Below are 15994 nucleotides of genomic sequence, written 5' to 3'. Positions count from 1 at the left end.
CCCGTTAGGGAAAGGCGTGCAGCTGGCCTGTCGTAGCCTGTGCAGGGGACAAGGGGACCGAGAGTCCCCGAGTGCGACTTAGCGAGCGGGAGCCGACTTTGTGAGTAGCAGGGTGCTGCACCCGAGCTGACGAGCCCTCCCTGCTGAGAGAAGGAGCTGGGGAGGTCTCGTGCAGGGCCGGACCGATGCGGACCTACTGCTTTTAGGGGCCAGAAGTGTCTCCTCGATAGCGCTTCACCTTATGGGTTTGTCTGAACGTTCTGAGCAGGCTCCTGTACTGTGCTGCGCTGGGTGGTATAGAAGTGCCTTCTGGTCCCTGTGTCCGTCTGTCCAGCTCGTTGGGTCAGGGCAAAGGAGGAGTGATACAAGCACAAGAGAATCTCCTTAGTAGTAAATATTGTCCTACATATTCCTGACCTGGGTTTCCCTCCAGAAATCCGTGTCGAGAGTCCATGGTTTAAAAGTGCTGATGACAGCTGTGTTAGCAGCAGCCCCAAAAGCCGTGTCGTCTTCAGGGGAACACAAGCCACGAGGAGCTCTCGTTAGCTCCAGGACTTCTGAAGATGCTCGGGATGCGGGATTTCCCTAGACCTGGCGAGTGAGGATTTTGCCTGTGTTGCAGCTGAGGGTGTTTTGTCAGTGGCTCCGCAGGAGCCAGCGTTTTCACCCTTGACGTCCTGGTGTAGCTCCCCTGCCTCCTGTGAGGAGTAGGTAGGAGCTGGGTTGTGTGGGACTGCAGAGGTGGACGGGGTTCTCTGGGTCCCTGACTCCAGTCCTCAGTCATATTTTACATTATCTTCCCATAAAGCACTGCACTGAAAGATTTTTCTGGAACTTGGTAGCTCTGATGGTTAGAAACCTTGCTCTTACTCCAGCCCAAATGTGTTCGTGGCTGGCTCGCACGCGTTTGTGCTCGTGACAGTTCCCTCCTTTGCCTTCGGAAACTGCACCGCCGCCATGAGGACTGGTTCCCAGTGCGCTCACATGGGATTCTCCCTCCTTGTCCTCCCCGTGTGAGGCTGAGTCAGTTAGCCTGTCGTAGCCTGCTTTCCTAAAATGGCTGGATGTCCTTGATCACACTAGTAACACTCTACTCTTTCAGTTTTCTCTCCGTTTCGTCATTGGGTAACCAGCGTTGTATGTCATATGCCAAGGTGAGGCTTCGTTAACTGCCTTATGCAGCGTAATTAATCTTTCTCGCCTTCCACTGGAAATACTTTGCTGTGTAGTCCTGTGGTTAAAATTGCCTTTTTTGTGTCAGTATCTCCTTGGTGGATCGTAGCAGTGTGTGGTGATAGGGTAGGTGTGGACCTGTCCCGCCAGCTGACCAGCTGCGAGCAGAAGCCCTTGGTGGTCCCTTGCCCTCTGCCCCGTTAACTTTGATCCGGCTTCTCTGGCAGCTCATACCAGCCGCCTTCTGTACCCTTCTGGTTTTGGTAATGAAAATATTCATTAAGGTTCAGCTGACAGCTCCATGGGCTCTCCTCATAGCCCAGCGCTCCCAGGCAAGCTCCAGGTTTCTCCATCTCTGCCAGTTCCCCTCTCTCTTCCCCACGTCTCCTGTTTTAACTAACTTCTTATGGCACTGTCAAATACTTTACTGAAATCCAGACAGTTTAGAGCTACTCATTTTTCGTGGCTAGAAAACTGGCTATTTTTAATAAAGAGACGCATCTGGTTGGTCTGTCACGATTTATTTATTTTGCGTTTTTCCAATTTTTCATTTACCTGCATTGCTTAATTTATTGTTATCTTTAAAATTCTGAAGTTTCACATAGTACTGCTTTGTTGGTAGTGCAGTGGCTTGGGTCTGCATATTAAATGTTGAAATATGAGGTATTCTGGCATAGTTTGGGGACTTTTCATCAGTTCATTAAAACTGTCTTGATGCTGGGGATTTTTTCAAATGCCACTTCTTTCAGTAAGATGATTTATGTATATACCCTTCATCTTGCACTCAGCCATGTCTTGAATGTGTTAAGCTCTTTGAATTATGTCTCTCTTTCTCCTGTCACAATATCTCTTTTCTTGCACTTACTTTTATTATTTTTTTTCCCTCCACATTCAACAGTTTCATTCCCTTTCAAAAGTGAAATAAGTATTCACTTTGTTTTGGGTACTACTGTATCCTATTTCTCACATTACTGTCTCATTATTTATTTTGTTGAAGTAATCTTACTAATTTGCTGGGTTTATTTTGATATATATTAAGTGTTTTTATGCAACTCTTAAGATATAACTGAGTCGGACTTTTAGCAGATACAATTTTATTTGTGTGCCTTTTGTCCTCACCAAAGCAGAAGGGAATCTTTGAACATCCCAGGTCTTGTGGGTGTTACTTGTACAGGGCTGATGTTGCTTTATTTTAAAGCCTTAGCTGATAGATTGGCATCTGTGAGGTAGGAATGGAATTTAACTTCCCACAATTATTTTTAGAAAGTCTGTGTTGCAGTTCTGGCCTCCTTGAAGCAGTCGGCAAAGCTCCTGCTGACTCTAATGAAATGACTGTGTTGCCCCAAGAGTTTTTTGACATTAGGTCCTGGTAGAAGAGGGTATTTAGCGTGAATGACTCCCAAACACCCCCCAGCAATCTGAAATAAGTCTGCACATTCGCTGGTTTCTTGTGTTTGGAACATCACAGGTATCAAGAAGCTGAGAACTGATAGCAGTGCAGGTTAGACAGCATTAAATAAAGATATTTAGTTAGTATTATGTGTTTAAAAAGCTGACTTGTCTAAACCTAAACTGTGAAGCTTCTCGGGTGCTTTTATGTTTAAAGAGTTTTAATCAGTTATCTTCCCACATGTTTTTAAGCTCTTGAATTTGCAAGATAAATTTTCAGTTTTACAGGGTATTGTAAGCATTCTGACAATATGACGAGTTTTACACGATATGAGCCAAACCCCATAATTAGTAAATCACTCAGCTGAAAATTTTGGGTGCTTCAAGTACTGTTTTACTGCCTTCTAAAACTCAGGTAGAACTAAAATTCCCAATTTTTCTGCAGGCCACATTCAAGCTAGCAATGACTGATGATGGAACAACATCCTTATTAGGCAATTGGTTTTATTTAGGTTTCTGAATAATGAATTAGTACTGTCCCCCTTGTGTTTGAGGGTCTGGGTCTATAAATACACAGGTCTACAAATGCTCTCTCAGTTGGGGTGCAGAGTCAGCGATGTGCAGGGCTAGTCAGCATCGTTTCCTACTTTCCTTAGGTGAGCTAGTAATACAGGCTTGATATAAATATCCTATAATATCTTCATTACAAATCCGTTCTTCCCTAGATACGGTGGAGTTCCTCTTCCTGGAAGGCAGAAACGCGTGGGTTTGTGTACCGCGGTGCTCTCCGCTTTACTGCAGGGCTGTCGGGGGCCATTTTGTTTGTTGGTGCAAATGAGGCCAGCTGCCAGTCGGTTATTGTAAGGCGGCCCGGTAGCTGTAAATGCTGACCCAGCCTGGTTCGTCGGGAGGGCAGCTGCCACGCTGGGGATCACCCGAGAGCTCAGATCTCCCACCCCGGGTTACGGCCCCTTTGCATCTTTGCAGCGGACCCTTAGAGCTACACGGAGGAGTCTGTGGTTTGGCCCAGGGTGAACGCTGCAGACTTTCTTAGTTTACAAAAAACCCCCAACAAGCCAAAAACCAGGCACAGAGAGAATCCACAGAGAGCTTCTCAGGCTGTTGAGCTCCCTTACGTACACAGCCCTCTGTAAATTGCAGTCGTCCTCTTTCCGACGCGCACACACGTGATCCTTCTGCACGGGCACAAAAATCAATAATAAACAGTAAATGAATAACGAAAGGCCTGCCAACCAAAATCTCGCTTGTTTAATTTCGCGTTTCTTTTTCCTTTTCTAATCCGATGTGACAGAGAAGCGTGTAAGGGAGAAGGATGCTGGGAGCAACGAGATTTTATGAAGCCTTTTCTCACAAACGCCTTTGTTTTAGGGGCGAAGGGGCTGGTGGTGCCTGGGGGAGCCGACATCCCCTCGCAGGGCCTCGGGTGACGGGCACCGCCGGCTGCGGCCCTGGGGGTCCTGGGCTTCGTCCTTCGGAAGCTTCCTCCTCGCCTGAGCATCAGAAACCCACTGCGCTGACGGAGCCGGTAGCGAAGTGTCTTGTGCGGGATGGGCTCTGCCGATCTCTCGATGTGTTTTTATTTGTATACGAAAGCAGTGCCGTATACCTGTGCCCTCACCAGCCGTACCTGAGCCTGCCTTTTAAGGAAGGGCTTTGTCCTCTTCCATTCCCCCTCCCTCCTTAGATTTTTATCTGCCTTTGGTCTTTGAGGTGAAAATGAATTGGTATTAAAAGTATCTTCTCTGTTCCAGTTTATAGCGTTAGTTTACTTGGGATATGTATTTTAAACACGCAGACTGGAATTAAATCTACAGGGCAATGTTTTCAGAAGGACCCGTGGTGTTTCATCACCTAGATGCTTTAGTCAGCAATTAGTTTACTTATTAACATGTACTTATACTTTTTATAATAAGCATAATTATAGTTAGTAATTATACTATAGTATAGTAATAAACCACAAAGTGCTTTGCTAACTGAAAGAAAAGCATTAAATATCTGATATACAGTATATTATGTGCATCTATAATGCCACAGTATCCTTTTAGTTGAGTGTAATTCAGTACTGTGCATCATAGCCGTTGCTTTTGCAGGAAGTTACGCTGTCAGTTTGGAATAAAAGTTAATATTAATGAGAGATGCGAGAACACCATAAAATAATAATAAACCAAAAATACACACCAGTTCAAACAAATTTGGTTACGGTGTTTGCTTTCTGTGAATGCCTTGGTTCAGCAAGATGAACGTTGGCTGACTCGGGTCCTCAACATTGTTCTTAAAATATGGGTCCCCTATGGGGGATCACCAACACTGCATGGCAGTAGATGGGAACCGTCTGAAGTTTGAATTCTGTTCTTAATTTATAGTGAACAAAATAAACTGCATATTTATTTACAGAGACTGTTAACATTACTGTTTGGCGTGTTACAGTTTAAGTTTAGTAGAAAGGATTCATTAAATTAGTTTATGAAGCGGATAAAATTATAGGTTCTATTTAGCAGATGTTTATCATGCAGAAAACTAACTAGAAGCCAATGCACTTGCATTTGAGTCACTTCCATTTCCTAGTGGTTGCTATTCAGATGGAAACAGTAAGATTAGACTTTTGTTCTGTGCTCTTGATTTGTAGGTATTTTTTCCCCCTTGTCTTTGCTAGTTCCCTTCTAGTCCTTTCCTTAGCGCTTGAGCTGGGCCCTGCATCGTGCCTTGCCTAAGGCTGCCTTAAACAGATTTTGCATTTGATACGCAGTAATGTGGGCAGAAGTGGAAAAGTCCATGTACAGTTTACGCACTAGAGGGCATCCTGTTAAAGATACAGGAGGCATCCAGGGACAAGGAGAGTAGTTTGAAAAAAGCTTAGGTCTGATTGTGTGTCAGAGACCTAGCGCAGGGTTGTCATCTGTTTCCGACAGCGGGCGCATGCACACACAGACGCAGCCCCGTGCAGCAAACTTGTGAATGTGGTGGAGCCCCTTCATATGCAAGCAGAGACCCTTAACTGTCAGTATATTGCATCAAGTTTTCCGCAGAGGGGAAGTATTAAGTTGAACACAGTCATGTGATTGGTAAGAAATATAGTTGTAGGGCCATCCTACAACTGACGTAGTCGTAAGACAAAGTCAAGTCCCACCCTTGACCTTCAGAACTCTTCTTGCGAGGTGGTCCTCTAGATAGCTTTTAAAAGGTCAGCTGAAAGATGAGGTTTGTGACACCCAGGTCCTGGGCTACAGTAAATTGAAGGAACAATGGTGTCTGCCATAAAGCCAGATTATTTTAAGTAGGACAAAAAATGGAAAATGCGGGACTAGAAGACTGATTGTTAACTTAAGTTGTCTCGTATTTGTCTTCCTGAAGTGATTACCACAAGATGAGCTAGACTGAGAGACTGAAACAGTTGTGGCGATGGGTGCTGCATCTGTGTGCCAATGCTCCTGCAGACTCTGGGCTTGGAGACAGTGAGGACAGTTGACATTGAAGTGCTAAGGAGGTGACTGGTACCAGGCTGCCTGCCTTTGCTCAACCCGCTGCCTCAACCATTAAGGCCACAAAGCATTTTTACAGACTTAAAGTAATTTTTAAGGCAGTGGAAAGCTCACGCTGGTTTATCCTGCAGCGTTGGGTGGCAGCCTGCAGTGGTCGAGGAGCTGCCCCCCAAACACCGAGTACCGCCTGCGCCGTGCGGCAGGAGCGGGTCGGGCAGCGGGAGGTGAGCGATCCCCGGCCAGAGCTGCCGGCTGCCCCCCTGGGGCACAGCCTGACCCGCAGCAGAAGGCCATCTTGGAAGGCTGGTGCGGAGCACCTCTGCACGTACAGCCCTTCCCTGGACCACGGCTCGGGGTGCTTTCTTGTGGAGCCCATTATAAGCACAGTCTGACATGTGCCTGACATGTGGGTTAAGGAAAGGCAGGTCCTGCTTGACTAACCCGATCTCCTTCTACGACAAGGTGACCCCCTTAGTGGATGAGGGAAGAGCTGTGGATGTTGTCTACCTAGACTTCAGTAAAGCCTTTGACACCTTTTCCCACAGCATTCTCCTGGAGAAACCAGCTGATCATGGCTTGCATGGGCATACGCTTCACTGGGTAAAAAACTGGCTGGATGGCCGGGCCCAAAGAGTGGTGGTGAATGGAGTTAAATCCAGTTGGCAGCCGGTCACAAGTGGTGTTCCCCAGGGCTCAGTACTGGGGCCAGTTCTGTTTAATATCTTTATCAATGATCTGGATGAGGGGATCGAGTGCACCCTCAGTAAGTTTGCAGACTACACTGAGTTGTGCGGGAGTGTTGATCTGCTTGGGGGTAGGAGAGTTCCACAGAGAGGTCTGGACAGGCTGGATCGATGGGCCGAGGCCAGCTGTATGAGGTTCAACAAGGCCAAGTGCCGGGTCCTGCACTTGGGTCACAGCAATCCCACGCAGCGCTACAGGCTGGGGGAAGAGTGGCTGGAAAGCTGCCCGGCAGAGAAAGACCTGGGTGTGCTGGTTGACAGCCGGCTGAAGATGAGCCAGCAGTGTGCCCAGGTGGCCGAGAAGGCCAACGGCATCCTGGCCTGTACCAGAAATAGTGTGGGCAGCCGGAGGAGGGAGGTGATTGTTCCCCTGTACTCGGCACTGGTGAGGCCGCATCTCGAGTACTGTGTTCAGTTTGGGGCCCATCACTGCAAGACAGACATTGAGGTGCTGGAGCGTGTCCAGAGAAGGGCAACCGAGCTGGTGAGGGGGCTGGAGCACAAGTCTTATGAGGAGTGCCAGGGGAGGTTTAGAATGGATATTAGGAAAATTTTCTTCACCAAAAGGGTTGTCAAGCACTGGAACAGGCTGCCCAGGGAAGTGGTGGAGTCACCATCCCTAGAGGTATTTAAAAGATGTGTAGATGTGGCACTTAGGGACATGGTTTAGTGGTGGCAGTGCGAGGTTAACAGTTGGACTCGATGATCTTAAAGGTCTTTTCCAATCTAAATGATTCTACGATTCTATGACTCTGGCTGGCTTATTCTGTACAAACAGCAAAATTAGCTTCATTTCCTGAAGGTTTGTCTCCTCCCTGGTTGTTATTAGATAGATATCATGTATCATCTGTCTGAGCATTTGTATATACATTCAGACATATTTTTTGTTGGTGGTTTTGTATATAAACAAACAAATTAAAGATGGTGGTTGTTTTTTTTTTCTCTCCCCCCCCCCCCCCCCCTCAGTACGGCTGATCCATTCAGGCACTTGTAACCTGTAACTAACCTGACACTGATGCAAGTCTTAAAAAATTCCCCTTTTGATTCAATATCATCTTTATAAAAGAAGAATATGTATATTGCTCATTTTTAGCATTTGACGTTTTTTATCAGGGATTTGTCAGGAAAGAAGTCATTGCTTTCCTTTGGTGCTTATGTCTGCCTTATTAAAAGAATCGTGTAGCAGGTTGTTCTTTTACAAATCATTTTTATTTTATAAACCAAATCAACTGAGCTCTAGTTCTGTTCATTCAGTTTGTTCTCCAGCTGCTTTATGTTCTTTCTCTGGACTGCCATTGATATTTTGTGTATGCACAATAGCGTCATTTAAAAATACAAGTATGTAGGTGTTTGCAGCTGCTCAGACAGTTAAAACAAGACTCGTCAACATCAGGGGACTCTGCAGTAGCGCACGTCTGCTTCATTGGGATTTTATCCATGAGCTTATTTGGGGAGTTTCAACTAGATTGGGGCTCAGATGACTAGTATTTATACAGCTGTGTTTTAAATGCTAGCTCCCACCTTCAGGTGATCTATCCAGATAGACCAAAGATAAATGTAAGTAAGTGGTAAAAGGTGAAAAAGAGCATTGCAGGTATGATTTAGAGTAGGCTGCCAAGTGCTGAGCGGTCTCAGTTTTTGTAATACTAGGTCCCTATCTGCTTTGTGGTTATTAAGTTGATTTTTGGGTGTGTGGCTTGTTGTAAGTGAACCACAACTTCAGCTAAGGAGACTTATAATGAGGCATACTAGGTAGAAGCAATTTATGTACTTAAGATTTTTGTCTGTAAAGTATTTTGGTAAGAGCAGTCTCAGCTGTGATGTGGTTTTATGACAGATATTCATAAATGGAACAAAAATATTTGCTAGTGTCTATCAAGGCAGCAGCTTAACTAAGATTTTTAGAGAGATTTCAAAGAGAGAATACAAGAAAACAAATTTGTATGGCTACCAGGAACTCACATTGAATGTCAAGGGTATAGGGATAGGTGTTCTGTTCCGGTGAGTCATCTCCTACATCTCTTTGCATAATATGTATTTCAGCCTTGTCCTCTCTTGCATTTAACATGGTATAAAATAATTGGAAGGGCAGACTTTTAAAGAGTAGCTGCCTTGATAGACAAGTTGTCGGCCCTTCCTTAGCTTACCACATCTTCTAATGCCGAACAACAATGGCAAGGTCAGAAGAATTAAAAGAAGTTTACATGTTAAGTAGTTTCCTATGGAAATACTTTTAACAGCTAAATTTGTCCAATTGTATTGTAACATCTGAAGCTGAGAACATATAAGTGTCATGGTTTAACCACGAGAATAAATGAACATGAAATATGTGTGGGGCTTACTGTGTATTTTTCATTAAAAAACGTTCTTCATATGTAAAGGAAAAGGCAAATAATGCCTGATTTATTGATTTATTTCTCAAGTGTTATCCAGTATCATTTGAGTGTCAAGTTCTCATTTGCTCTTCAGATCTTAAATGAGTGATAACTTTCTCACCCTCTTTTCTTCCAATTGTGTTTGAATTTACTTTTTTCTTGCTTCAGCCATGTCACTACAGCCCCTTCCCAAATTTGCAGCACATGGAAGAACACGGACCATGATGCGGAAAGAATTCAAAATCCATGTGTCACTTTCTTTTTACAATTTGAAAAGCAAATTTAGGTGAAAAGCTTTTAACATTTAGCTGTGTGGGGAGGGTGAGAACATAAAAGCTTTCCTTTCCATACTTGCATCCTCTGTGATACCCTCGAGGAGCCATCACAGATAACATAAAAAGTATTGCATCTTTGCTAACATTTATTTTAATTTCCTTTACTCATGCTTGGAACTAGGCTGTCTGCTTTCCTGGGGAAAGGTCCTTTGAGTGAAAATAAATAGGCAGGAGGGATGGGGTTTAATTGCCATGAAAGTTCATTTCCAGTGGTCAGACGCATGAATTCAGTGTGTTGCATGGGAGAATGGGAAATGAAGCTTAATAAACTGAAGACTGGCATCCAGAGATTACCAAGAAGGAGCGTCTTCATTACCAAAACAGTGATTTTTCTCTCTTTCTCCCTCATGCGATATAATTAACACCCATTTGCAGTACTGCTGTAAAATCTTAGTGGAGGCAAAATCTTGACATTTTCACTCCAAAGGCAGATGAATCCCTGGCTGTTATATAGCCCTGACCTGGGAGTATGGAGAGTAAAAACCGACTGAATCATGGTTAGATTTCAGTCAGCATGAAAGCCAATGCACTTGAAGCCTCCTATGGGAAACGCCTCATCACCGTTGCCCACCTGACTTGCGCTGCAAAAGCAAGTATACATCTGGACAGATGTGGCAAGACGAAGTCATCTCCATTAGCTCAAACACTTTTTCTGTACAGGGGTTTTGCTTGGTTCTGGTTGTGACCTCCATCCCTCAGGCGGAGCTGACGTGTAGATCGGCTGCTGTGCTGTTATGCCAGCAGAGCTTTGGGGGTTACCCCAGTTAGGGAGAGCGGTGACGACAGCCATTTGCAGTGAAAAATCACTTAACGCCTGACCTGCAGCCAGAAATACCTGTCAGACCACAGCCTTAGTCTTGCTTTTGCTTTTGCAGAGTGTCACGTAGCTGGAGTAAGCGTGACGGGTTGCGGTGCTAACTTGGGAAGACAAGACAGTCTCCTGTTCACACACAATGTAATGTATGTTGAAAGCTTCTTCAGGTTAGTCTGGAAATCATCAGACAGTTTCCTGTTATCTGTAGAGCAGGGTTTTTAATGTGTTCTTGATATTTTCGAGCAACGTAGGGGGTTTTGGGTGTGCTAGCAAGCTGTGCTCCAGAAACTATGCAGAACATAGAAACCTCCATGATGGAGTCACTCAGGGCATTTCTAGTGTTGTTTTGGGGGAGGTGGGGACTGATTTTTTTTTTTTTTTGCTGGTGTATATTTTTTCTTGAGAGTAAGTAATATGAGATGTAGATGCAGCTGACAATGTAGAGTAACTCTTAATGAGCAGATGCCAATTGTAATCTGCCTCTCTTTCTTCATCTCTAATTTACTTTCACATGTGAGTTTGCCACTTGGCTTTCCTTTTGTTACTCTTCTGGATAGTCTTATTGTAATTCCAACTTTGAGTTTTGCTAGTTCTTGACTTCAGCATCATCTTTTTGTAATGACCATTGCAAGTAGATTATGTGTCTAGTGAAAGTCTGTTTTCTTGTCCAGTTCTCAATTTGTCCCTTATTTTATTGAATGGCTGCTTTTTTGCAATTCTGCTTCTTTATTCTACATACACTTACAGTATCCCTTCTCCTTTAACTCTTACATGACCTAAACGATACTGATTTTTTTAATCTTACAATTTTTATTGCCACTGCTACATCTCCCTCTGCAGTAATCTTTTTTGGATAGGGTGGTAGTACTTAAAAAGTATGGGTGAAATACAATACATAAAAGAGATTATTTATTTCATATTCTTTGCCATTTCTAACATTGCATTTGTTTGGCTGGTTCAGGATTTTTTGCTTTTTGGGGGTTTTTTTCTGGCTCTGGCTGCAGCTGTTCATGGAGGGAGGGGATTCTGTTGAGCCACGTACAGCAGCGCTCAGATTTTCTGATCAATCTGTTGCTCTGTGTGGGGAGAGAAGAAAATGCAGTCGTTGTGTTTTAAATTTAGTAACTTCTAGTAATTTTGATAATTACTAAGATCACTTTTCCAATTATAAATAAACCACATTGTTTAAAAATATTTTTGACTAGACTGAATTCTGTCCCCAAATTGGAACAGGCTGAGGAGAGTTTGGGAAAGAAATTACGGTCAAGTTTTTGCATTCTTAACCGTAAATGGAAACAGAAGGGCATTGACTGACCAGAAGCTTTAATTTTGTAGCTCTTGTAGCTAATGGAAAACATTATTTACTAAAAATGCTGTCAGATTTAGTTTGTCATGCTTCGGAGGTTCCTCTGGAGCTCTGTAGGTGGTTGAAGCCTTGGGCAAACCTTTCCATCTGATGCTCCTTGGGCAACCTGGGGAGTGCTGAAAGCTGGATGTGAATAGGTGTTAGGGTGTCCTCAGGCGTGAGCGAGAGGTAACCCAGCATCACTGCCAATGGGAGAGTGAGGCCAAGCAGGCAGATGCTTGAGAATAACCATGGGTTGTCACGAAGCCAATTTCAAGTCATTGAAAGCAAAGTCTGAGGAATTTAATGTCTTCCTTTTCCAAATTGCTAGGCAAAGGCTGCAAAGTTTGATGAAGTAGCAAGGTGGTTAGTTGAGCTTAAGGAGAGCTTGCCAGGCAAAAAACCTAAATCTGGTCACTGCTTCTTTAGCTGTCCTGAATCCATTTACTTCCATGGACTAAATTAGTTGTACAGTTTATTTACACCGCTTGAAAAATCATCCTTCTTTTTATGTAGGTTTGTCAAGATTTATGAATTGAGGAGAGGGTTAGCATGTGGCAGACAAGAAGGTCATTGAAATGCAGTGACTGATGTAGCTGAACATGAACAAACTGGTGGTTTGATGCTGTGGGCCATATCTTTGCCCTCCGAGAGACTCACTGTTTTTTCTCCTCTGTGTACCATGTGGCATCTTCCTCTGTGTGCCCGTTATATGAGTCTTACACCTGGGAGATGGAAATGAGTCTCCTTCTGGTGTCTGACCATTAAACACGATGTGTGTGTGTTGGGGTGTCACTTCTGATCTCTCATCCTGGGGCCAGGACAACTCTCCTATGAAGAAAAGCTGAGAAGGTTGGGATTGTTCAGCCTGGAGAAGAGAAGGCTCTGGGGAGACCTTCTTGTGGCCTTCCAATATATGAAGGGGCTTATAAGAAAGGCAGGGACAGACTTTTTACCAAGGCCTGTAGTGACAGGACAAGGGGCAGTGGTTTTAAATTGAAAGAGGGTGGGTTTAGATTGGACATAAGGAAGACATTTTTTACAATGAGGGTGGTGAGGCACTGGAACAGGTTGGCCAAGAAGTTGTGGATGTCCCATCATTGGAAGTGCTCCAGGTCAGGTTGGACAGGGCTTTGAGCAGCCTGATCTAGTGAAAGATGTCTCTGCCCATGGCAGCGGGGTTGGACTAGATGATCTTTAAAAGGTCCCTTCCAACCCAAACCATTCCACGGTTCTATGATCCTGAAATCAGCCTCTGTGGAAAATCTTTACAACAACGTGCCAAAGTGTTTTACAGTGTTGGGAAATTATAGATAATTGTGGCTGTTAAAAGTTTGACATTGTAAAGTCATACACAGGAATGTTTCAGTCGTAATAAGATCTTGACTGTGTGTTGTGGTTTTGACTGTTTAATTTGTATGATGTAGACATTTCATGAATTTTTCCATTTTCTCTAAAGCCAAGATTAAAGACCTTTTATGCACTATTTGCTACTTCTTTTATAGACTTGAAAGAGTCCATAATCTTAGAAGAGATTTCCAAACAGTAGACGTGTTTGAAAAATCCTGCAATCTCAAATCAGTACATAGGGCTCTATTTTAGGTTAAAAGATTTTTACCAGATATTTGTCTTCTTTCTGCTGTTGGTTTGTTAGCAGTTTTTCATCTTCAGCGTTAACCAGAAACAGAAACTTAAGGAATCAGTGTTACTTTGTTCTTTATTTACTAGTAAGTGAGAAGCTCAGGAGCTTTTAGGCATGTTTGTAACCATGTATGAAATATCCCCATATAAAGTTATGAATTCCGTTCTGGTGTATGAAAACCATTGATAGTTGTAACTTGTGTTCTGGTTCACAGCATTTCTATCTCAGCACAGATGTGATACACAGATGGACAGTCAGGGCCAGAGGAGATTTTCTGGCACAGCAAGGTACAGTCTGAACAGCATTTCCGTACAACTGTGGCAGTCATTTTCTGCCAGCGAGACCCCCGACTTTAGAAAGTCTCCCTGTGCAATTAGGCAGAAACCAACCACGCTCGTGAGCCCATACGGATTTCTGCTCTGTGAACTGCATGGATGGCAAGAGAAATGCCTTTGAAAAAATGAGATCCCGTAGGAATAGAGGCCTTTTACCCTAATGGACAAGAGTCAGAAGAGGCAAGAAGGACTGTTGGGATTTGGGGTTTGCGTAAACCCAGGGCTTTAGGATGGGATAAGGTCCAACTGGTAGGGTGTGTTAGATTTATGTTGTTTTTCAGGGTAAGACATTTGTGACTAGCAACCTTGTTTTGTTTATCCAGTTTCTTTGGATAGATTGTCCCATGTAAGTACAAGCAGGGCAGTGGCATGTCCATACCCCTTCTCTGGGAGACATCTGCCTTAAATACGTGGGGGCTCCAGGAGGCTGCCTCTTGAGGCATGGGTCTGAGACCACTGGACTCTGCCAGGAATATGAGGTGAGAGCCTGCTCATTAGTGATGACAGATAGGTTTTCTGAGGGAATCTAATTGTAAAAATAACTGTGGAGGTACAATTGCTTTTCTTATTTAATATCCTGTTAATACTGCTGTGGAAGGTAGATATCCTTGGGAGCTCCATGGCCATGGAGATAAATGTCCTCTCCTCCTCCGAGTGCAGCAGGTACTCAAACAGGATCTGGTCTGTGGATGTGTAAGGTCTCAACAAAGGCATGGATGCTGTTTTCTACAAATACTTTCTGTCAGGTGCAGTGTGTTCTCTAAGAGAATCCTGTTCTTTCCACTCGGCAAACTGTGGTGCAGGGCAGCAAATGCTACAGCTTTCAAACATGAGATACAGTCCATGATTCTGCCCATGTTGCCTCTGTTAAGCCAATTTTAGAAAACTGTGTATTTATAACTGTCTTTAACCTTTTAATGGATTTGAGAGAAAATGCTTAATACAGGTCAGACCATTGTATGTTTTGATTACCACTTGTTTTTTTACACAACTTATTTAATTCCAGGGTGACATTATCCTGTTACATTTTTTTCTGAATGGTCTGACCTGCCCACAGTGGTGTCAATAGCTGATTTCTCTCTCTTTCATAGGTGGAAGTTCATGGCAAGATGAATAAAAGTATGTTTTCATGTTTGGTCATGAATTTGTGGTTTGAACCTAAGTTGTGTGTGGTTTTGAATAATTTCATATGAAAATTCATTTCATATTTTCATATGAAAAATAGCAGCATAACTTTTATTATTTCATATACAGCCTATTCCTACTTGTTTCAGTAGAAAGAACCTAAAAATAAAAATAAAAAATCATGACAGTGAGCAAAGCCAGAGTAAAAATTCAGCTAAAGGAAAGAAGTGAAGCAATTTAATGGAAATTTATTTGCAGTAATGTTTCCTATTTTTTCCCCTAGCTGCACACCGTAAGATACATTTAGTCAATACAGTATCTTAATACCTACAAGATCCCTAAGTGCAGTGGAGGGATTCATCTGCTTTTACATTACATGGCAGGAGCACTTTTTTACCAAAGTGTAATGCAGTAAGCAGGGAAGCAAGGAGTAATTCCTGGTTGTGACTGAAATTGCCTGTCCAGACTTGTGGAGTAGCTCCATGGCCTTGGCATTTATAAAAGCTTAATTTACAAAACCTTAAAATTTGAATGTGACACTTGGACCTGACATCTACCCTTCCTCATCACTGACACAAAACACACTTACCTTTATTTATCAGTGCTGTGGGGAAAAAGAAGGAGGAATGAACCAGTTTGTTAGAAGTACCAGGCATTTGACCTCACTTTCTACGCATGTATGATGTGCTTTTAAGAAGTAACAGGGAATTATGGTATAGGAGACCTTCTCTCTCCTCATCTGGGATAGGAAACATTCCTTAGGAGAACAGGCCAGTTGGGATCAATGAGAATTTGTTTGAGGAAGGCAATCTAGTTTTAGACCTATATTATCTCCTATTACATATTGAACTTTACTTATTTGAAGGCCCAGAAGGTCTGCCATGCTCCTAACATGGACAACATAATTTAAGTGTTCATTTCAGTAGCTGACCAATTATGTGCCACTGAAATACATGTACCCTTCAGACAGATCTCCAGCTGTTGATTAGTGCTATTGCAAAGAGTCAGTCTTTATCCAAGTTTTTATTACTGCAGTTTTTTATTATTGCTGAAATTTGAAATGAAGAGCTGTGGACACTTGCTAATAGAAGACTGTTGTTTTTTATTCTGTTGCTGTTCTGAATCATATTTCCTGTGAAGGGCCTGAAATATCATGGAAATGATGACTAAGAACATTTGTTTTAAAATATATTATGCTGTGTTCTTAGCCATGGGTTT

At 43.2% G+C, this 15994-nt stretch overlaps 1 protein-coding gene across 7 annotated transcripts in view; it reads left to right on the top strand.

The window, feature by feature from the left end:
* The window catches only part of ST7 (suppression of tumorigenicity 7), a 156085-nt gene that overhangs the window by 9435 nt on the left and 130656 nt on the right, over positions 1–15994 (top strand). The window contains exon 2 of one of the 7 annotated variants that reach the window (XM_041123434.1): positions 10391–10496. The exons of 5 other annotated variants lie outside the window; for them this stretch is intronic. In XM_041123434.1, the coding sequence (XP_040979368.1) occupies positions 10391–10496 (106 nt within the window). Of the gene's footprint in view, positions 1–10390; positions 10497–15994 lie in introns of those variants that run through there. One more of the 7 variants, XM_041123436.1, reaches the window with a different exon arrangement.

This window comes from Aquila chrysaetos, chromosome 5 (genome assembly GCF_900496995.4).
Source record: "Aquila chrysaetos chrysaetos chromosome 5, bAquChr1.4, whole genome shotgun sequence".
Lineage (NCBI taxonomy): Eukaryota > Metazoa > Chordata > Aves > Accipitriformes > Accipitridae > Aquila > Aquila chrysaetos.
Note: the sequence above shows the minus strand (reverse complement) of the source record. Positions and strands in the feature narration are given on the sequence as shown.